Here is a 22616-nt window from a genome sequence, read left to right on the forward strand (position 1 = left end):
ATACGATATCTAAGGTCCATTCATCATTTTTTAATCCTTTCAGAAATGACTTATTACTCAGGAAAAGCAAACAGAGCGACTGATTCCATCTGAGTTTAAAAATGTATGATCTGGGGTAAATTTTGGGAGACAGAATTGTCACAAGATGTTCCACTAATATTATTATTTCTATTGTGGGACTGTCCAGGGGCCCAAGCCTTAGGGGTGGTATTCAAAGGCGCTCCTGGGTGACTTAGGAACAGAAGTCTGGTGCCTGATTATGATTTTAAACATACATGTACACAGCAAAGGAATAATCGTTGCATACTGTATTCAACATTTATAAGGGTACTGTAGCTAGTTTTTCTCTGCTTTAGAAGCTAGGGGATTTCTGGACTAAAGCCTATTAAGTCCCTAAAGATTATATAAAGAATTACTCAGATTTTTTGTACAGGAATCCACACCTCTACTGAAAATATGTTATGGCTCCACAAAATAAAAGTTAAAAAATATTTCTCTGGCTTGAGAGTGTTATACTGACTGAGATGCAGATGAAATGAAGGCATCTCATATTTGTTGCTAAATTCTCAGGGTCCCAGGTGGTCCTGTGCAACATGAGAAAAAAACATGTCACCATATCCTACACTGAAATTGGTACTGGAGCTATTGGCAAGCATGCTATTGGAGCTATTGGAGAGCATGTCTGCTGTTTTGCAGCTGCAGAGGCGATACGGTTTACATCACTAGGCACTTCGAAAAATCCCACTCTGAGCACCTGGATGATCAACACAAAAACTGTCCCCTTCCAGAACAATTTAGTACAGTATTTAGATGCTGTATATTGAGTAAAGAGGAAAGAAGAGGGGTTTTTTAATGAGTTCTACTTTCCTGTGGGTACCTCAGCCCTATACTTGGAGCTATGCTGCAGAGTGTTTATTACTACTTGCAAGGGATCTGAAGACCACTGCTCAGAGACAACAGGCTGAAAAATGCTGGTTTAAGGATGTCTGCCTAGTGGGTTGTGATTGCATTAATTACAAACCATGAATCATGGACATCTTGTTCCTGCATTTGTAAGATTAAAGTAGGCTATATAAATAACAGTCATTACAGGGTTTTTAAGTGGATGACCATTCTTGCTTCCAGTAGCAAATTTGGAGAGCTCATTATCTTTATATTTCCACTAATGGGAGGGACATTGCATTCTACTGTTATAGATACAGCACTTTAGCTTTTTTTTCCCTTTGGTTTTGTGCCAGTGCTATTGTTTCTTACTGCTGTGAGCTACAATGGATAGAGTCACAGCAAACATGAATATTGTGTCCAGCCCTGGACTTCTCAGTGAGCCCTTAAGAAGGCATCTAAAAATACATGAGCACTGGACAAAATATAAAGCACACAAGCTTGGGTCCAGGCTGGTTAAAAGCACTTTGAAGAATGCAATCACAACTAAAGCAGAAGTTTCCAATTCCAAACTGTACTTCCTACACTACTAGACTGGATTGGAGCAATGTATTTTCAGGATGCCAAGTTCTTTGTGTCAGACCTCTAGCTTCATGATATCACCTCTAAAACATGAGATCTACTTTGTTTTCCATGACCATTTTCCTTTGGCTGTATGACCAAACACTGGGAAATAGAGGTCCTGATACCCCCAAAGAGACTATGTCTCCTTCTTTGCATAAAGCTTCTTTCTGTCTCTCAGTTTTGATGCTAATGGTCACTCTTGCTTTCCATGCCCAACTTCTGAGGATATTCCACTTTTTACCCCATCTACTTCAGGCTTGATTTTGGAGAAAATGCATTTTAAGACGGATGCATGTATTGGATATTCTATTTTCCTCAAGAAAGACTAAGTCTTGTGTTGACTAACCATATATGCAGACAAGAATTATTATATACAGACATACAGAAATCTTCCTGGCTGTTCACATAAGAAATCTAAGAGTATTGTAAAACATGATTCATACTATCAAACTGGAATTGTACAGCATCAGTATCCAAGTTACATATTACGATCTAGGGTACTATGACTCATCTTCAAATCTGAGTTATAGTTCAGAGGAGAAGCTGAGTTTATGCTAGGAGGTATTAAATTGCCAGAAATGGCAATGGATATCAAATCTGGTTTGCCATGTGCTACCATGGGGTATTGCAGGCAGTGACCACATTTACTTTCTCCTGCATTATGTCTCAGATTTAGGAGGTACGCTAATACATGTGTAACTTATACATACCTAACTTAAAGTAACTCCCATGTTGTTTTCCAGTTACTGAACTAGTCTTCTTGGCAGAATCAGGATGGAAAATGATTGCTTCTTCTCCAGGCAACTAATGCAGCCATGCAATGAATTTTCTTCTTCACTCCCAGTCCACAGAACTCAATATACTTCCATGGGATGCATTGAATAAGTAATGTTAGTATTGCTGTGTTTGCTCCCAGAGACCATTTTTGCTCTTGCTAAATTGATTCTCATTTATTCTGTGAATGTAAAATGAACATTTGTACTAAATGCTATATTTTCTCAAGCCTGCAGAGGAAAGGTGGATATAACCTATTCCCTTCCCTGTTTTTCCAGCTGTGTGTACCCTCAGGTGATTTGCAGAGTTGTTGGACTTCCAGCTAAGGTGTTCAGGAATCAGGCTGCTTCCAAAATTGAGGTATTTAGATGCCATTGGGTATGCTGGCAGATTTCAGTGTCTGTGCCTGAGGGAATATTAAATGACACTCTTCCTTCCCAATTTTGACATATTCTTTTCAGCAGTGATGGGAACATGTAGAGTAGAACACAGACGATCCATTAGCAAAGCCTCTTTCCTTACTGTACATTAATTACACTTTCAAGAGATTTTAGGACATAATGAACATAAGAAATTCAGATATCCTTCTTTCAGTTTTATCAGCTCTCCACTACAATTATAACTTGCTCCAAGTCTTCTTTCCTGCAGGTAGGATACTGATGCCTCTCACCTTTTCTCAGCCTTCAATTTTCCCCACAAATTAGCAGAAAATAGAAGTGTGGAAAGGGGAGAAAGCCACAGATTTCAGGGGCTTGTTGAAATAAACTCTATTTCAGTTCAGCATTCTGCATTAAGTTTCTGTGTCTTGGGTGGGCAATCATATAAATCAGATGGCAGGTCCCAGCCAAGACCCAGCTAGCAAGGTATACGTTTTTAGTGTATTGGCTTTTTACTAAACACTGAACAAAATGAGTGCAGTTGCTGAAGGACCAAGGCCTCCTGTGGTCCAGCTTTCTGGGAGCAACTGAAGATGGTGGCAGCGATATAAAGATACGCTTTTAAAAATACCTCCTTGTCTTTCTAATGTGATTCTCAAGTAATCCTGTAGGATTTGGTATTTATATCACAATATAAACTGTAGCTAAATACTTTTACAGGTTGTCTTTTGTTTTTCTATTTAAATGTCAGGTACCATAGAAGTTAGCTGATGTTCTTTCTATTTTCTCTCATTACAGCCACAGCAATACCTAACTGAGCATGTATTTCCAATCAAGTCTGTCAGCCTATGGCTTAAAATTGGGCATTTATTTCTACCCCTAATGATGGACAAAATCTAACACTGATTTCTGCTAAATGTTGGAACAGAAAAAGAAACTCACAGAGCTAACGGTCATGACATTTCCAGTTCCAACTTTCCAGATGTTAATGTTGGAGAAAAAACCTCAACAAACTATGCCTTTTTAGTCATTAAAAGGAACTTAAATATGTTCTTCTGTCAGTAGTAGTTGAAGTTGGATGAAGAATAATGAGAATTAAAATACTTTTCAGGAGAGCTTTTTAATGTATTTCTTGATTGGTTTAAAATTGGTCGAATAATAGCAGTTTTTATTGAATGGACTGTTTAGCCAATAAATGATATTCCTTGTCAGTGTTACTCAAATAATTGTGTTTTATATATGCTCATGTCCACTGCTTTTTTATTTTGAAAGTAGAAATAAGAAGAGCTGGGTAAAGTGATCTAAATAGATACGAATGTGTGAACAAACCACCTTTTCTGAAAACAACCATATTTTGCTTGAAAACTTCCAGTGTGATACAGTGCCTGTGAACTCGCCTGCCTGTCTGACCCCACTCTTTGATCTTGAACTACTCTGTGAATTCAGTCAGCGGCAAAGATCTTAAAGACACTAAGACTCTGAAGTTATGCTCATGGCATCAGGTAGAGGGAGATGTGAGTGGTTTCCTGCCAGGAGAGATAGCTATGCCATGAGCATAACTTCTGCTAAACTCAGAAGAATTCTATTTGGGAAAAAGTGTTTAGAAATACCCTCCTCACAGGGTAATCTTAAGAGCTTACACTTTCTGAGAAACTAAATTGCCTTGGAGATAGAAATCTGTAGGAAATCTAGCTTTAGTTTCAGTCTTCACAGATGAGCTTGGTGCTAAGAAAAACATTTTTACAAAAAAAGAATATGCCTGAAAGCAAACTGAACACAAGGCAAACACGGCAATATTCCTCTTTGTTAAATTAGCTGATGCTGAGTGAAAAGTACTATTGTTCAACTCAGCTGTTAACTCTTAGCTGATTTCCTAGTGCTTAATTCCCAGATAATTTCAAAGAGATTTATGCATGAGCTGAGTGTTAAACATACTTAAATGTGGTAGTGACACAGGCATTGTATAGGCATATATTTAATATGAAATATTCTGAATCCAGGCTTCAGCAACATCTTTAAGCACACTGAAGTTGAGGGGATTGCTCACATTCCTACAGATCCTTGCAGCTTCCAGCACCACGTTGGATTATGTCATAGTAAGGGATCAGTATGAGTCTTATCTCTGAATTTGCCGAGTGGGTTGAACCACTGAATTCTGGCGGTGTTGAAAGAAGCCTCAATCAGTTAGTTAATTCTCTTCTGCATCTGGCTTGGCAACCAGTCAAGGAGAACAACAGTGCTCATTTCCTATTCATGTATTATGCACAATTTGCTTTGAATACCTTGTTTATTCTAACATGAAGGCTATATTTTCATTTCATTTTTGTACTACATTAGCAGGAAGACGTGAGAATTGAGGACACTACTCAACTATTGAGCCACAGATCAATAGACTAAAAGTTTTTAAATGGCTTTGAAATGCCTACATTGATGAAGCTATATCCATTATTCTTCTCTCTGCTACTGGGGTAGAAACAATAAGTATTTTAAGAGCCCCAAAATAGATGGAAGTAGTAATATTGACTAAACAGAAACTGTTTGCCAGGAGATTAGGCTTTAGTTGGTAGGATTTAAATATGCCTGGCATGTCAAAGCAATGTGACAAGCCAGCATTTTCATAATGTTCTGCATCTACCTCATAACTTGTTGTGAAAGGATGATGACTGTTGCCAGCTTGCTTTGTTCTTATTAGTATTTCTGAAGATAAGAAAGTGAAATGGCTCCATTTCAGGAATTAAGTCATTTCTTTGAGCCAAAATACTGACAGGAACCCTTGGTACAGGAAGATAAATTAGAGTTCTGACTCCTGCATCACAAAAAAGAAGTCAACATTGCTTGAAAGGAGCCTTGCTCTTCAAGCTGGTGTTACTTTTTTTAACATTGCAGATGTGAATGTCAAGTGAATTTTCTATATGAATTTCTGTAATATGAAATAGAACAGACTGTTGAACTCAGACACTTTGAAGCTCTGACTTTAAAAGGCAGGGATAATTTTAAGGAAGGGGAGGTCAGAAGACTCAGCAAGGGGAACACATGGACCTCAATCAATATTGAATAGTCAGCAGTATAGCACTATTTGCAGCCCACATCTAATGGGATATTTGCCTTGTCTTTGTCACTGGTTACTCCAGCTCCCTCAAAACTGCATTTGCAATTCCGTCCCCTCCCTTTAAGTAGATGGTATTTGAATCCCTAGCGAATAGCTCTCTATCCCCCTCCATTCTAATCCAAAAAGTCTGCCTTTCCTATGGGTCCAAACCAGCAAAACCCCCACCGAGGCCCTCACCTGCAACAGCAGTAGCTTCCTCCTAGTACACCTCATGTGGATCAGCCTTCTCCTGAGCTATTCTGGTCCAGACACTTCTGTCTGCTTCTTGCTTTATTCCTTTGACCTGGACACCCATGTCCTTTTGCTGGTTCTTTGCTGCGGTAAATAAATTTGTTTTCTTACTAGGGCAAGACCTTTTGCTGTTTAGTTGAGGTCTTCGTATTAGGACCCATCTTCTACTATCATGCTGGTGTATGTATTACCCGTGCCTTTGCTCTGGCAGCAAGCCCAGCCCATGTGCCCTCTGTGCCAGATGGACACAAAAGGTCATTTTCCACCCTCCTCTCTTCCAAAGCACTTCTCATGACAGTTGTCCCTGGTACTCTGCTTGCTGATGACAGTAGGAAGAAAATGGACAGTGTCCATCTGTGGCTTCAGTTGCTCTTCTGCTCTTTGCCTGTACTACTTCTTGGTCACCCACCTTTTACCGTTTTCTGTATATTCATCTGGGACTGGGAGCTCTCAGAGCAGAGATTGGCTATCTTGAAACTCCTGTGAACACTGTAATGCTTGATCTGTGATTGATGCTTTCAAACCGTGCTGTAGGCTGTATCAACATGCTTTTCCTGATGGAAAATACCACTGGCATATGAAGGAAGTGGCATGAAAGTCACGACCGAGATAAGAAGTGAAACCATTTATTACAGATGACTCACAGGCAAATAGGAAAACCAGCCATCAGCATTTCAGAAGACGAGTCACTGCAAACCTTCACCTCCTCTCCTTGCAATAATTCTAACATCATCTGTATTTATGGGCCAGTACCTTTGCATCACTTTTCACACCTTGGTCTAACTATTTCAATTGAGAGTAGTTCTTCAAATGGGACAAGCTCCTGGGCAGATATGGTTGAGACCATGCACAGGAGCTCATTTACTTGCAAAGAATGCACAGTGAAAATGGGGGAGTGTAGTCCTTTGCTTTTCCAGTTTAAACAGAGATATGACAGACACCAGAGAAGGATGCAATATTGCTGGGAAATCGCATATTAAATAGCTCTTTAGTGGAAAAGTGCTGTAATTCCTACCATATCTTACAAAAAAAAAAAAGCAACAGAAAGCATATAAATATATCCCATATACACAAAAAATACAACACAGCTGTCTTGTAAGCAGGGATTAGTAGCAGGACAGTGTTCTAGAAACAGCATATATTTTTCCCCTGGGAAATTTAAAACCCCACAAATTTAGTCTATTCAAGGCCACAGAGAAACAATATGCCGCTTACGCTCTTTTTTCCCTTCCTAGTTGCTGAGATTGAAATTTCACAAACCAGGTGTCTGTACATTTTCCATTTTGTTTAAAAACTACAAAGTTCTTGTATCAGCATCCTTTTCTCCATTAAAAAAAAATAAGTGAATGCATTCCTCTCCACATTTACATTTTTACATTCCCCTTACTTGGTTAAGCCAGACACCATGAAGTTATTTTAACTGTTCAATGCAAGAGCGTAACTGATGGAGCAATACCATTACGAAGTACTTTAGAAAGGGTTTTACTAGAAAACACGTGAGATTAGTCTTAAACTAGTTTAATTTAAACAGTTCCATGACAACAGCTGGGAACATAACTTCTGGGAAATATAGGTGCAAATTCAGACTGGAAGATAAGATTCAGTGAGATCACTGAATTGCAGTTGTTTCATCTGTCACAGACATTACTACATCTAGCAACATCTTTTTAGATCAGAGGCAGACTGAGCCCTGAGATAAGCAGCTATCCACCTGTCTTAGGGCAAGCTGTAGTTGGACATTAGGTGGCAACTGAACTCTTCGCCACACAACTTGCTTTTTTTGTCATTTTAATAGGGATTCCTGTGCAGTCCAGATGCCCTTTCCTCTCCCATACGCTACCTGTGATTGCCAGCTGTGTAACGAAGAAGGTCATTCGAGATTTCCGCTTCCTCCTCCAATTAGAGAAGAGCACGATGGCATTTCCAGAAATTGTGACAATAAAGAGAATCCAAAGAGTCACCAGCTGCTCTGTCTGCATTGGAGAGAAGGAAAAAGAGCATACTGGTAAGTGGGTGAGTAGTGACTTGGGTTAAGCCAGTCAGTTATCCTAGGACAAATGAGCTAAGAATGGAATAAAAGGAGTGAAACGTGAGTTTTGCCAATTGGTTTCTAATTATTTAGTCTAAAAGATATTCTTGCTCTATCAGAAAATATTTAACATGCATCACTGCTGGTGATGTTCATTCCACTTTGATTTGCAGTGGCTCTATATTACTTCTATCTTCACAAAACTGCTAGCAGTGTCTGTGTTTGGCACTTAACACTAAAATGAGAGGCAGCCTTCAGTTTTCTCGTGTTGCTCCAGCAAGCTGTGAAATAACCAGCTGCCTCACTTTGTAAGAAATATTGATAGATGGGCTCCTTTGGAGAAATGGGGGAAACAAATACTTCTTTGCCTCCCAGCTACAGTGAGTCTGGGTCATCCACAAGCCCTATGAAATTCAGACATCCACTTCATGATCTAGATGTGCACCAAGATTGAAAAGAAAGCATGAACCATTGTAAGGAGAAGTAAAATTGTGTAGTGAGCAATACGTGATGACAAAACGTCCCCTAGTGGTAGTGTGTACAAAGAAAAGAAAGCAAGGAAAAAAGCTATTCGTGCTCTCAAAACATCAGGATCCTCCGGCTGCCAGAACAAAGGTGTACATATCCACATTTGCTTGTTTTGTGAGTGCACGCCCAATCTTGTCCCTCCTTTTGGCCTACCAAAACCCATTTGGTCCTCTCTAGATGCAGCGTAGTTATTTTTCGGTGGCCACTCTGTAGGTTTCCCCTTGCCATGTAAGAGTGTGAAGTTTATGTTTTCTCCATAGCAACCAGCCAGCTCTCAGCCGGAGAAGCACCGGGCCTGGTGAGCATGGGGTCAGCTTGGAGAAAACATTCTGTATTTCTGCAAAATTCTCACTTATAAAAACATGTCCCATGTAAGGCTGTATGTAGTGGCATGGAGGAAGGTGGTTCTGCTGCTCTTCTGCAAAGACAAGAAGAAGAGAGGGGATTTTTCACAGTAACTGTTAGGTTTGAAGGGCGTACAGCAGGGGAGCTAAGAAGAAAAAACAATCCTAATGTGTCCAGTGGCAACAATATACACATTATTCTTAGAGTTGAAGAGAGGAAAAAACACATATATGGCTCAGCAGAACTGATAGTTATAAAGGTAAACCCAATTTCCATAAGGGACTCCTCTCCCGGAACCTGCTGTTCCTGAGCAGGCCCCTGCCTTTGATGTTTCAGGAGGAGACAGTCTATATGAATGAAATACAGATGAGCCTTCAGCCTCCTGCTCTGCCTTCTTGTGGTTTTCTAATGCTTCATATGCATTCATCGCCTGGATTCACATCCTAGCAACTGGTATGAGTTTTGGGTTATGTCGACACAGTCGTTTGGGATCTTCCAGTTCCTGACACCAAACACATAATGTGGGAGCTAAAGGAAATTGGAGGAGACAGGTAAGGGCTGCAGTTGAAGAGGGATCCCAGATGCTGGCCCTCCAGAAGTGACCCCAAGGCACTGTCCTGAGCAGGTGGGGGGAAGGAGGCTGTCGGTGAGACCCATGCCTACGTGACTGAGTTAATGATGGAGCACAAGTAGGGGAAGGCACTCATTAAAAGCATTTGGCAGCCATTAACCCATGACTTTGCCATGGGTGAGCAGAAACCAGGGCTCCTGCTGCCAGCAAAGAGAAAATGGTTCATCTGTGGGGGGGGGGGGGAGGGAAGGTGAAATGGCAGCAAAGGAGCACAGGCAAGGACCTTCTTGTTCTGCCATGAGCTTTGGTGCCTCCCCAGCTCTTAGCCCCCTCCTGGCCAGCAGCCATGGTCCCTCCTCTGCTGGGGAGCCACTTGTAGGAACCAGCGTCAGCTTTGCGCCAGGTAGGTAGCCACGCTACCCTGTAGGTTACCCAGGCGTGCAGGAAAGGCAAGACCTGGTGTTTGAGTAATTTGAGGCTGCGCGCTGTGCCTGAACCCAGAGATTAGTTTAAGCATACAATGAGGGCTGTGTTTAGATGGTTTCACTTTTCCCAGCATGATAACTTTTGCCAGCATAATCTACTGTTTGGGTCATCTCACCTAACTTTAAAACTCTAAAAAGAGACAACTACTCTAAATTGTTATAGTGTAGTCTAGATAATAGCAGCATCTCAGAGATGAGTCACCATTCATCTCACCTACCTTGGGATGGCTTGTCTCTGATGATTATAGAGTGACCTAGATTAGACAACTTGTGTGGGCTGGATGCTTAACTTCTAGACAAAAAACACTCCACCTTTTTTTGGTGTCCGCAAATCTCTCTAATTTCTTGGAAACAAATTCCCTTCAAAATGTGTGGCAGAGGCATGGTGGAACTATTTTTATGGGGATGCTTTGCTTTGTGCAAGAAATGGAAGGAAGTGTCTTTTTGGAAGGTAATAAAAATTTTAAAAGGTAAGATTTCACATCACTTTTGTTCTTAAAATTGGTGGGTTCTCCTTTAGTGCTTGGTTTGTCTTTTCCAAACATCTTTCACATGTGAAAAAAAACTGAGGGGCAAGGCTTATTCCCATTTTCTCTATATATCTCTATATATTTTTTCTATAAAATCAGGAGTTTTCTTGAAAGAAATTCTGTATTCCTATATTATACTGATATGGGCACAAACAGAAGAAGGATCTGAGACTCAAACCTTATGATTCCCACAGAAGAAATAGCTATAGCGCAGCAATAGAGGGGTGTTTCCCTACCATAGGGGCACAGCGTTTATGGTCAGTTTAAACCCCTCTTGCCAAGTTAAAAACCAGTGCTTAACAGTTAAGCAATTTTAGGCTAAGCATCTACAGAAATATACAATCAAACTAGACTACAAAGATAACCTAAAAAGTACAAAAGCTGAATATTGGAGTGGTAAGTTGGAAAGGCCATAGACAAAGGAATAAAGCAAAAAATTTTATTAATCTGTGATAGCTGCCATTCAGATAGAAGAGAAATAGATCTCATTCTTGAGGATTAAGGAGCTACAATAATAGGCAACCTAAACAACTGCAGCCTCTCTGTCTGTGTTACCTTGTAGAATGAAAACTTCTGCAGTTATTAATGGGATGCCCACTGTGACAAAGGCCTTCATGGAGGCTAGGATTAGAATTCAAAATGATCTTGATGAACTGGAAACACGGACTGAAAAAAAACCCCAAAATACTGTTCAATAAAGGAGAAGCACAGAACTCTACAGTGCAGTGGGTGTAATTACATTGTGTTTGGCGAGCCTTCAGTACATCCCCCCTGCATGCAGCACATAAAGTGCCTCACAAGTGGAACATGATTTAATAATATCACCCTACCAAGAGAGCCACAATCATGGGATCAACACTAGCCTTGTGTGCGTCTGCTCTAATCCCTCAATGTACGAAGCAGCTGTACTATGCCCACTCCTGGGCACTGTGCTTCAAGAGGGATGCAAAGCAATGAGTTGACAGCTGTCTAGATGATATAGCCAGGCAAAAAGAATGAATGAGTGAAGTTGCTTCATCTAGCAAAAAGCAGACTGCAGGAAAATATGGACATAGCCTTGGAGACACAAAAAGACTGATGTGAAAAAAGAAAGGAATAATCTTTTCTTCAGATCCACTGCAGACTGTCAAAAATCAGTGAACCAAAACAACAGCACAGAATTCAAGTTGATAATTTTAAAAAACTGACTTAAAAATATATCTTATATATATAGATTCATTGAGCCAGTGAAACCTCCATCTGTGAAGGTCTTAAAAATAGCTATTAGATTAGAGAGAGAGCTGATTGATCTTTGAACTTCACTGCAGCTACATTTTTCTATAATTTTGTTTTATTCATCACCTTAAGGTTGCTTAGACATAGAGGTGTTTCATGTCATGTCTTGTTTGTCCATCAAACAAAAATCCTCTTTTCATAACAACTCTCAACGAGATGATTTACGAAAAACATTGTTTAATAACATGTTGAACAGACATCAGGGGCATTCTGGATGAAAAGAAAGATAGTACCATCTCCTAAAACCCTGTGTAGAAGCTTTTGGCAAGTGCTGCCTTTGCAATGGGCATTGCTAACTACATAACATGAGAATGCCACGAAAGGGGCTAGTGTCATACACCAGTTCTTTTAGATTAGAAAACTAAAGATGCTGGTGGCTTAATTAAGGTCACAGAACAAATCAAAGTCAAGAGGATTTCCTTGGCTTGACTGCAACCATTGCATGTGTTGCTATTTCACAAGACTGCTGTATTTGGAACATGGAAGTGCTTGACACCTGGAGTGCATATTCATGTTTTGCTAGTTTGCTTTAAGATTAAAACCAGCTTTAGTCAATGAGCAAGCCTCTTCATGGGTGAAAGGTAAGCCAGAAAACCTGTCTGAAGATTGTGGGCATTTTCCTTTGCTTGTAGAAGAGGTTTGTTATTTTGTCTCTCTGACAAAATTTCTGAATCCATAGGCTGTGATAAGTCTAGCAAGAGGTGTATTCTGCTTCATATTTGAGACATAGATCATCTCTGCGAGCAGCTTTAATCAAGACCATAATTAAAACCATTCAGAGCCATTGGGAGTCATTTTGGTGCCACAATGCCATCCCTCTTTCCAGTTCTCCCCAGACAACTTCCCTGCTCACTCCTTTCTCAGGATTTGTATCCCGTCTGTTGGGTACACCAGCTGTGGCTGTGGAACGGGGTTATCCCTGATAGCCCATGCCTATGGAGGTGCTGTTGCTCATGTCTTGAGGTGCAGAAGCCTTTTCCTGATATCAGACTGGTTGCCTAATAGAAGGAGAGGTTCAACTATCAATAGAAAAAGCATGTTTGTACTTGAATGGTAACCCAATGTGAAAGAGTTTTGTTCTAGCTGCTGAGCTTGGTTGGGAAACAGCCTGCAAAAAAAGAGGTTGCCAGGTAAGAAATGATCAAATAACCACAAAAAAGAGAGAGAGAAGTACTCTGTTCCTGATGTGACTGGCTGGCCTCTTAATATGAGGAGGCCTATGGTGAATTCATGTCCTTGATGACCTGGTGCCTTCCTGCTCCATGTCCTTGTTCACCTGGGTGAACAGGCACTGATCCCTCATATCATAGGTCAGTAGTGGCTTTAGTCTCTGAACATCTTCTTCTTGCCAATTGATTAAATTCTGGGAATATGCAAATGGTCCTACTTCTTATCTTTAGTATATTTTAAAAACTATGTTTCTAGTGTAGAATATTGCAGCAATTGAGATAGATTGTAAGAGAAATGTAATAATGGAGTAAGCCAAACAGTTTTGTAAGGATGTTCTTCTTAGCACGTATGAAGAACACATAGATCTCCTTGCTAAATTGGGGAACTGTCATGCTCATGGTCAGGTTCACCACTAGTAGATTGCATTGCACTTTCTTAAAGGAGGAAAAAAAAAGAAAAAAAATCTTTTCTCACTCTCTGAAATAATCACTTTAATTGCAGGACATGCAAGAAAATGGACTAGTCTGGATCTGCATTTTTTTGACACCCGGTAGAAGATTTGGAGTCTTGAACATTTAATACTAAAAATGTTCAGGACAGATTTGCTATTTTAACAGCCCCCATTTAGGATGGAATAAAATAAAAATATAAAGCAACAATTATAAAAACCCCAAACCAGGAAGTTTAGTTTTCCTGAGGCAGACAAGTGCCATGCTGCTTGACTGATTCCAGTCAGAGATTTATAGTCAGTTTACCTCTAAGGCAAAACACAGTTTGGACTGCAACACTTACAGAACTCAAAGGAAGACACTCATCAGGACAATTTAATTCAAGAGTCTTAAAGGTACTAGCACAACCTCTGACATAATTCATTAATTTTTTTTAATAAATAAACAAAGCAAAAATAAATAAATCCCCTTCTGTCTCACACTGTCAGATTCTTCCACAGCAGAAACCCTAGAGGAGGCTTGTAGGGTCTAGCTGCTGCCTACAGTTATCTAATGGAGGGATGCAATAAAGATGGAGCCAGGTTCTTCTCAGAAGTGCACAATGAAAGGACAAGAGGCCACAAATAAGAGTTGAAACACACGACATTTTGATTAGTTATTAGGGAAAAAATGTTCATTGTGAGGGCGGTCAAACACTGGGATGGGACCCCAGAGAGGCTGTGGGATCTCTGTCCCTGAAAATATTCAAAATTTGAGTGAACACTGCCCTGAGCAATCTGGCATAGTTTGAATTTGCTTTTGAGTGGTTGGCGCAGGTGACCTCCAGAAGCCCTTCCCTACCCAAATTATTATGCACACAGAAGTATGCATAAGACCTATTGTCTTAAGGAATTTGCTTAAAACTAAAAGGTACTTAGGCAGATGTAATCAGATGAGCACTGTACACAATCTGTATATTATTTATTGTATCACAGAAACATGAATAACTCAGATCTTTGTGGGAATCTTTACGTAAATTAAAATTCACCCTGCAAGTAAAGAGTATAGGTGTAAAAGCTACTGGCATGGAAATGACACAAACATATTAGCCTTAGGAGAAAGGACTTTAAAAGTATAAGATGGCATTTGTCTTATGCTTATGTGGAGCCTGAGATGAAGAATTTCTGCCAGGGTGTGACCAGTTTAAACAATGAGCTGTCAGAAGTAAAGTGTGATGACACTGGAGGGAACATGACTATTGTTATTTTTACCAGCTACAAAATGAATGTTCTTTAATACATTAAAAAAAGAACAAACTTGGTTAAAGTGCCAACTGGAAACATCCATATTTCTTCTTGTGTTGAAACTTTCAACACAATTTGGGTTGTTAAAAAAAAAAAAACAAAAAACAAGAAACACAAAACCCTAATAGAAATCTGCTTGAAGATAAGCTGTAGATGTATTACCCATACTTTAGTTGTAGCTAGCAGTTCTGACTGTCAAGGGGGAACAAAGTAAGGGGCACCAAGTATCTTACAAAAAGAGGGTCAGTGGACATAATACTTAGGCTAGAAGTAAACTTCATACAGTAAATGTCAGTCACCTGCATGTGAAAGTTCAGATGATTAATTCAAGCCATCTCCTAATGCTCAGGAAAAGCTGCAAAAATGACTGGATCACTCCTGATTCATTTGCTGATAGGCCTTGTCTCCTTAAGAAAGAAACACGCTAACAACTGGGAAGATCACTGAAATCTTATGCCCTAGTTGTCACGAGCAGCAGAAATTGTACTGGTCATCCCTGTAATGCAAGTGCGTTTTGAAAGTTCTCCATCTAGCAAGGCAAAACTGGGAAGATGTTTCTATACAGCATTCACACAAGGTGTTCCTGAAAATTTTCGTAAAGCAATTTGATTGGCACTGAAAAGCTCTGGGAAAACTCATTTGAAGATAAGAAAGACTGAGAAAAGAGAAAGTTCAGTTTTATATTTTGTCTTGGAAAGTGCTTCCACTATAATTGAATCTGAGACGAACACATTTGGGCAGGCGACAAGCCCTCTAGGAGTTGATTTTATTTTTTTTTTTGGCAGCATGGCCTGGAATGGAGCCTGATTCAGACTGCCTAAATACTATTTCAGCCCCAGGTTTGCCTCTGGGACTGCTACTTTCCCATTTCAATGGCACCGGTCATGCCTGATAGCTTTTGTAACGCATGCACAAAGGCTGCCTTAGGTGCTGTCTCACAGGTCTGGCTGAGTTATCCTCCCAGTACATGGCTACAGGTCCTTCTGGCGATCATGGGATGTGTTGCTACACGAGGCCTTCACAACATGTCAGTGGTGCTGGCAACAGTCACTTCTCCACCTGTCCTTATGGCTAGAAGAAGGGCACATTTGGGAGGGACCAAGCTGATGTTTTCTATTCTGTCAAACTTGAGCAGCAATTCTGTATGAGTTTGTGTCTATATGGTATTGCACCTGTAGTCTGTGAATGATAATGTGTATATAGAGGGAAAATCTAACATTTTCTCCCTTTTAGACTCAGGGAAACAGACAAGATGAGGAAGCCTATTCACTAAATCGGTACACTTTCTATTGGAAAGAGCTAATTATGTTATGAAGATTGCTTTCACTTCTCTTTGAAATCCAGCAAAACTCTATCTATCTTTTTTGTGAATCCCCAGGATTTTTAGAAATGTATTTCTTAGCTCTAACATTGTCATCACAGTGAGGCAGGGTCCTTTCGGTGTACAACATTTAATGCATGTGAATGGCTGTGATCTTTCCAAGCTCAAATAACAGCGAAACAAACCACCCCCTACCCTGTCCCAAAATCCTCCTCAGGTGTGATGGGGATAGAGGGTAAGATTTTCAGTCAATAACAAATAGCAACGATTCAATTTTACTAGCAGATAGTTCACATTTGCCATTCTGCTGTGGTTTATTATAAGATGGATAATAAATGGGACAGTACTGTTCAATTATTGCAGGATTTTTTTACCCACTGCACCCTAATAAACTTCCACATAATTAGACAAACAGATATCCCAGATTTTATTGTTATTGGGAAAGATAAATTTTTCATAGTGTACCTATCTATTTTTTCCTAGAGCATTTTCAACATGAGGAGATAATACTAGGTCACTCAATGGTGCATCCATAATTGTATGATTTTGATAGCCCTATTAAAAACTGTGAAATAATATTTTTTCTTAGTCACAAAAAAAAGAGTAAAATTATTAAGTATGCCTAACCTGTACAATTAAAACATCTCAAAAAAACTGGAGAAATTAATACTTTCTAGGCATACTGATATAGGAGAGGCAGACAGATGCAAACCCTGTGGCTGTGTGGACCACAGAGTCAAACATATGAGGGTTGCTAGTATGAAACTGCCCAAAACCGTTGGCTCAGAGCTACCCCCAGTCAGGCTGTCATACAGCCAGATCACTTCTGTCTTGCATTTAAGCTACTAGATGAAGCCAGTCTGGCCAACAGCAGTGCAAATTTGTTTTACAAGGAGATCAGCTATTACATCCTCAGCGCAGCTCCTCAGGAGTAGTAACAGTCATTATGGCATATTGCAGAGGCTGCATTCAGGAGTTCCTGACACCTTATTTGTGTAGACTTAATTCTCCTCCTCTCCCCCCCACCAAAAGATTGCAAAGTTACTTACGAATTACTTGATATGCCTATTTTTCTAAAGCATATGATTGCATTTGCAGAGATTACTCCAGAAATTTGACAGCACCCATTATTATTTTTCTATTGTGTATTCAAAGATGGGATGCTCTGTGAGGTTTGCTTCAAAATGAGAATGAGCAATAGCATAGGCAAATGCTTTTCAGGAGATAAAGTGTTTCCTGCATTAAATGACAGGGATAAGAGATTCTGACTTAAACAGACTCTGTGGACACCTGGAGCCAAATCCTTCTTACCTGATAGTCCTACAAGTCTATGCAAACCTTCCCTCCATGCTTTGGTGTCCTCAGCTCTTTGCTGGAGGTGGTAAGCACTGACCACTGTAAAGAGCATTAGGCTCCATGGATAAGCAGCACATGCTCTTAGGTTTGTGCTTACTCTGGCATGGCTATGCAGTCCTGTTTCATATCTAAGCTACATGGGCTAAAACATGCAGGTACAGAAATGCTACAGTGTAAGAGGAGGACAGTCACAGGCAGAGAGTCAAACAGACCTTTCTCAAAGAAACTGGGAATTTAGAATATATGTGTAAAATCATTTGCGGTGGATTCAATATGCACATGGTTCCTCCTGAGAGCTCTAGTACTTCAGCATCACTGCTGTGGTGATGCTGAATGGCACAGGGAGCAGGGATCATGGGGCCAGAGGGAAGGGAATGTCAATGTGTGGACCAGTGGCTGGAGTTCCCACCTGGCGGGGAGAGATTGGGGTTCCCAAACAACCTTGGGTGTAAACGACAAAACCTTTGTGTCCTGCTGCACAGGTGAGGGGTAAACTCTACACATCAGAAAACAAAATAAGAAAAAGGACGAGATGATGGAAGTCAGCCCACTCCCCTGGGAGGCATGAGATGATGGTGGGAACACAGCCCCACCAAGAAACAAACAGCAGCTGGAACTTCTCCCCTTTTGAGCACTCCAACCTTTATTGCATAAACGTAGGGCATCCTGTTTCTCAGTAGACCTCTTAAAAAAGAAATAAGCCCTACTCAGTCCTCACTGAGGACAAACACATGTTCCTACCATTGGGAAAGCTTTGGGGTTGTTGGGGACCTGGCAAGGGGAGATGCTTCCTCCAGCCCTGACGAAGCCTCCCAACCCTGTAGACAACCGGGATGAACCTATTCTGAGATTTCAACGTCTCTCCAGGCAGGTTTCTTGTTTGTACCTTGTTGGATTCATAGAGTTAAGAAGGTCCTAAAGTGGAGGAAGGCCACAGGTGTTCAGAAGATCTCTGTTTTTTTCAGATTACTGTCTTTGTCAGAGGGCAGTTGACACTTGCTTAGAGCCCTTTTACACATAGATTAAATGCGTATGGGGGAGATTGTAAAGGGATGTAATGAACTCTCCTTTGGCCTGGGAGATTGGAGCTGTAATTAATACCAATTTGAACATCTGTTCCGAATTTGGTGCTGACACAGCCAACAGGACTTCTTGTGGTTTAAGACAGTAGCCTACCTGGATGCCTCATGTAAAGACACCTGGGAAAGAATATGGTCTGGGTTTTCAGGGACCATTTGCCATAACACAGCAGCAAGACCTAAACGTAAGTGGGGATGAGCCAGTGCCTTTGCCGAGGGAAGAGCCAGCTCATCTTGCATGCTGCATGGTGCATGGGTGCACCCAATCCTGCCCCAAAGGCTGGAACTCCGCACACTGAGAGCCAGCCTAGTTAGCACATATGACCACAGCCCTAACGCAGACTTCATGGGCAATGCCTTGGTGAGCAGCTGGCCAAGGAGCTACAGTAATGACTACCAGCAGGGAAGTGTGCAGGGAAGTGTGCATTCCTCAAAGTGGATGAAATGCTCCATTTCCCAGCCAAAAAAAAAAAAAAAAAAAAAAAAAAAAAAAAAAAAAAAAGGTAGAAATTTAATTGAACTGGCAAAATGCTTTCTAATCTGAAGCAGTGCAGGATTTAGTTGTTAAGCTCTGAAGAGGAATAGACAGAAACTCAAATGCTTCTGCAAGGGGAAGCAGGGAAGCACTCACAGCTCAGCCTTTTACACAACTTTTTGGCACAGGAATGGTCTAAGGTGCATTATTTTACTTTTGTCACATTGCCACCACAGTATTAAAGACACTGCCTTAGGTGGCTACAGGCTGCCTTTTTGAAGCATGGGAGGAAAAGAACAAGCCAGCACATGCTCCTATAGTTCGAGCAGCATGTGAGATATGCTACGTAGCTGTCATTGGTTAAAACTCTTGAAAAGTCATTAACACAGGAACTGCCTCAGGTACTGGGTGAGTGTCACTCCCTCGTCTCCATTTATTGGCTTAGATCGTGTTTTCCTATGACCAATTTGGTAAGACAGGTTATACTGGCATTTCCCAAGCAGAAATAGCATCCTGGCACACAGGCTCTGGAGTCAACCTGTGTGGTGGCCTTTCATCCAGCCAGCCTTTACTGCCAGCCACAGGCTACAATGTATTTGAAAAATTCCCATATAAGGCCAAAGCCCCATTTGTACATACATTTTGAGTACTGAGCTCTGCTTTTTAATCCATTCAGCCTATTCCAAGGTGAACCTTTCATTGGTTTAGCTGCTTAACCAGACCCTTGTGAAGAGGAAGGAGATGCTGCTTGGCTTGCTGGAAGGGGCAAGGCCACAGCCACAACGTGGGCAGCGCTGGTGGAGAACAGCCAGCCAAGTCAGCAGGTATCAGCAGCACCCTCCACACGTGAGTTTTTACAAAGAGCTGAAATTGTTGGCAAGGAGATCTGTCTTCCCTGCACTGTAGTCATCGGAGCAGGTGCTTTATCCCTCCTTTCCTGCAGCAGCACCAGCTGTCACTTGTCTCCAGAGTCAAAATATTTCCATGCCTATCAACAGCTAGTAATTGATGTGAAATCACTGAATCTCTTTGCAAAGTTCACACTATATATGCCAGAGCTACACATCCAACAGAGGAGTGCAAGTCTAATGAGAAGCCATCAGCTAACAGAATCAAGTTTCCTTTAGCAATGGATGAGCATGCATGACTATCCATTGTTTCCTAATTATTGTAATTTACTCAATCTCCCCTATTAAGCAGAATTTTTCTGTCTGGGGACTTTCTAAACCATAGAACTGATTGTCACTTTTACCATTATAAAATACTGCTTCCATGACATTGTTCAGATTTACAGCCCTAACTGTGGAAAGAACAAAGGAGATAAAGTTGTTAACAATATTTTGCTTGTCACTTCTGATTTTTTTCAAGAGCCTTTTAGGACTCTAACATGGAGGTGGAAAAAAAAGAATTTTCCTCCTTGAAATCCTAGATAAGAAAGTACTCTCTTATCAAGGAAAAAAATGTATCAGCAGCATGTTAAAAGAGACCCTCGTTAATTATCTGTAGAACGACAGATCAACTATTTCACTAACGGGTGGAAGCCTGTTGTAATTCCACTGATGCCACTGGCATTGTGTCAGAGCACTAACAATCTCACAGAAATCAAAATTACCTCTGAACATATCCCCTTTTACCTAACATATTGTCAAATGATGTAAGTGCCTATATCTTTCCAGCAGAAAGCGATCTCTCTGTTCCTGAGCTCCAGACGGAATGGCAGGGTACTCCTTGTCAGACTTTTAAATAACTTGACCTTAACTTGTACAAAGTGCCACAACAGTAAAGTGACACACGGCATGCAGCATGAAATTAATCAGTAAGAACAGGCAGAAGGAAAGTTGAGGAAATGAAGGAAAGACCAAATTTCAATACCTCTTTCTAAAGGAAATCTGAAGGAAAGATGAATTTCAGTAGGTCTTTCATCTTTTTCCTACATTCACATATTACAAGGGTGATGTTTGTTTGGGGAGATGAATGAATACGCTTCCCATGTCATTCAACAACATTCACTACTGGTGCATTCTTAACAGCACCCTTCAAGAGACACTGCAATCCCCCCTCAAGTTAAAAGCAAGGAAACAAACCAACTAATTAGAACTTGTCCCTCATGATTGAAAAAAACCCAGAACAACAAAAATCCCTCTCACTTGTGTACAATGTTTGTTAAAGCTGGAAAATTGAAAAGAAATCCCTTTTGTCAAGATGACGGCTATAAGAAATTATGTAAAAGATGTGTTAAACTAATACAAGCTTTTGATTAAAGATGCAAGTATAATTACAATATCTGTCTAGAAAAACAGTACTGTCCCCTCTTGGAAGGGGATACAGTTGGCTAAGACCTGAAAGTCTGAACTCCAATTCCTACAACTAGGCTTTTTTCAGTAAATGCCTCACACATGCTGTCCGCTGTCTTTGCAAGGGAAAAACCCACAAATATCTGGGCATAAAAGTTCAGTAATCCTAGTTGACTCCCCACAGAGGCACCGAAAATGCACCAAAGCTGCAAATATGTGAGAAAAGTAACGCACACCTTAAAAGAATACCTTAAAAGAATAGTAAAAGGATCCCCACTCCTCTTCTGCCACCACTTCAGTGAAAGTCACTGTTTCAGTGCAGGTGACAAGGGTAACATCCAGCCAGCCGGTGCCTCCCTGGGAGCCGACGCTGGCTTCTGTGGAGCCGACCTCCATCACTGGATTTAGTTCGGGTTGCCTAGGTGCTTGTTTTGGCAAGAGTTAACGCAGCCAAGCTTCTCCCGTAAAAGCGCAGCAACAAAACCAGCTTCTCACTGCTCCACCGCTGGCTACCAGAGGTGTCGGGCTTCAGTGCAGCTGAGTGATTAAAAAAAAAAAAAAAAAAAAAGGCAAGCTGGCGTCATCCCTTTGAGCTTTCCTTTGGTACAACTCTGACGACAGCCATCCACATGCTCTTTCCAGCAGCAGGAGCAGCAGCCAGTGAGAAAGTCAGCACACGTGGACCCGGCCATGTGCCTTGTGGACTCTAGATTGTCTTGTACCCGAAGTTGCCAGCTCTGGAGTCAGGCATGCCTGCAAAAGCATGGAACTCCTCCCTGCATTAAGCTCAGAAGCCTGGCTATTCCACTCAGCAGCTTTGCTTACTTACCCTAGCTCAACCTGCTTTGATTTTGATTATCTGCAGAGTTACGGTATACCTATATACAAGCACCAACACACTCCTCTGTATTAGCAAAATCCTGTTAAGTTTTTAGACTTAAGCTATCACATTTTCCATATCAGAGTCTGACTTCTGAAGTTGCCTTTGCCAAGAAAAAAACCAAAAACATAAATAGGCCTTCGCACTTACCTTTGCAAAGAGCTCAAACCTGCTGCACACCCGGTACAGGCAGTGCTTCCTTCGCCACTCCAGAGAGGTACAGCTCCTAGGGACTGCTGGTGTCACTTAGAGGCTCAAGGACTCTTCAGAACAAGGTAATCAATTTCTCTTCTGCTCAACAATTTTCTGGGCACTGAGCTCACTTACCCTCCATTGATTCAGATGTTTTTCCCCATCTAGCAGCCTTACCCTGGGTTTACACCAAGACAGCAGATGACACCTTCCCTGACCAGAGCACAAAATCACATGTAAATCCAGAACTTTTCCAGCTTTTTGGAGATGCTCTGCCTTGATACCAAGGCAGTCCTAAGTAGAACGTGATGTATTTTCTCAGCCATGCCCCCCCGACTCAATTTCCTGTTATCTGCT

The 22616-nt window shown here is 41.0% G+C and overlaps 1 protein-coding gene across 2 annotated transcripts in view; it reads right to left on the reverse strand.

Annotated features, from left to right (window-relative positions):
* Positions 1-22205, reverse strand: part of NPSR1 (neuropeptide S receptor 1) — a 59068-nt gene extending 36863 nt beyond the window's left edge. For both annotated transcript variants that reach the window (XM_075086136.1, XM_075086135.1), the window contains exons 1-2: positions 21437-22205; positions 7838-7970 (exon numbers count right to left, since the gene is read on the reverse strand). In XM_075086136.1, coding sequence (XP_074942237.1) covers positions 7838-7970; positions 21437-21583 — 280 coding nt within the window. In that variant the 5' untranslated portion in view covers positions 21584-22205. The remainder of the gene's footprint in view (positions 1-7837; positions 7971-21436) is intronic.
* Between the last annotated feature and the right edge of the window lie 411 nt (positions 22206-22616).

Source organism: Phalacrocorax aristotelis, chromosome 2 (assembly GCF_949628215.1).
Source record: "Phalacrocorax aristotelis chromosome 2, bGulAri2.1, whole genome shotgun sequence".
NCBI lineage: Eukaryota > Metazoa > Chordata > Aves > Suliformes > Phalacrocoracidae > Phalacrocorax > Phalacrocorax aristotelis.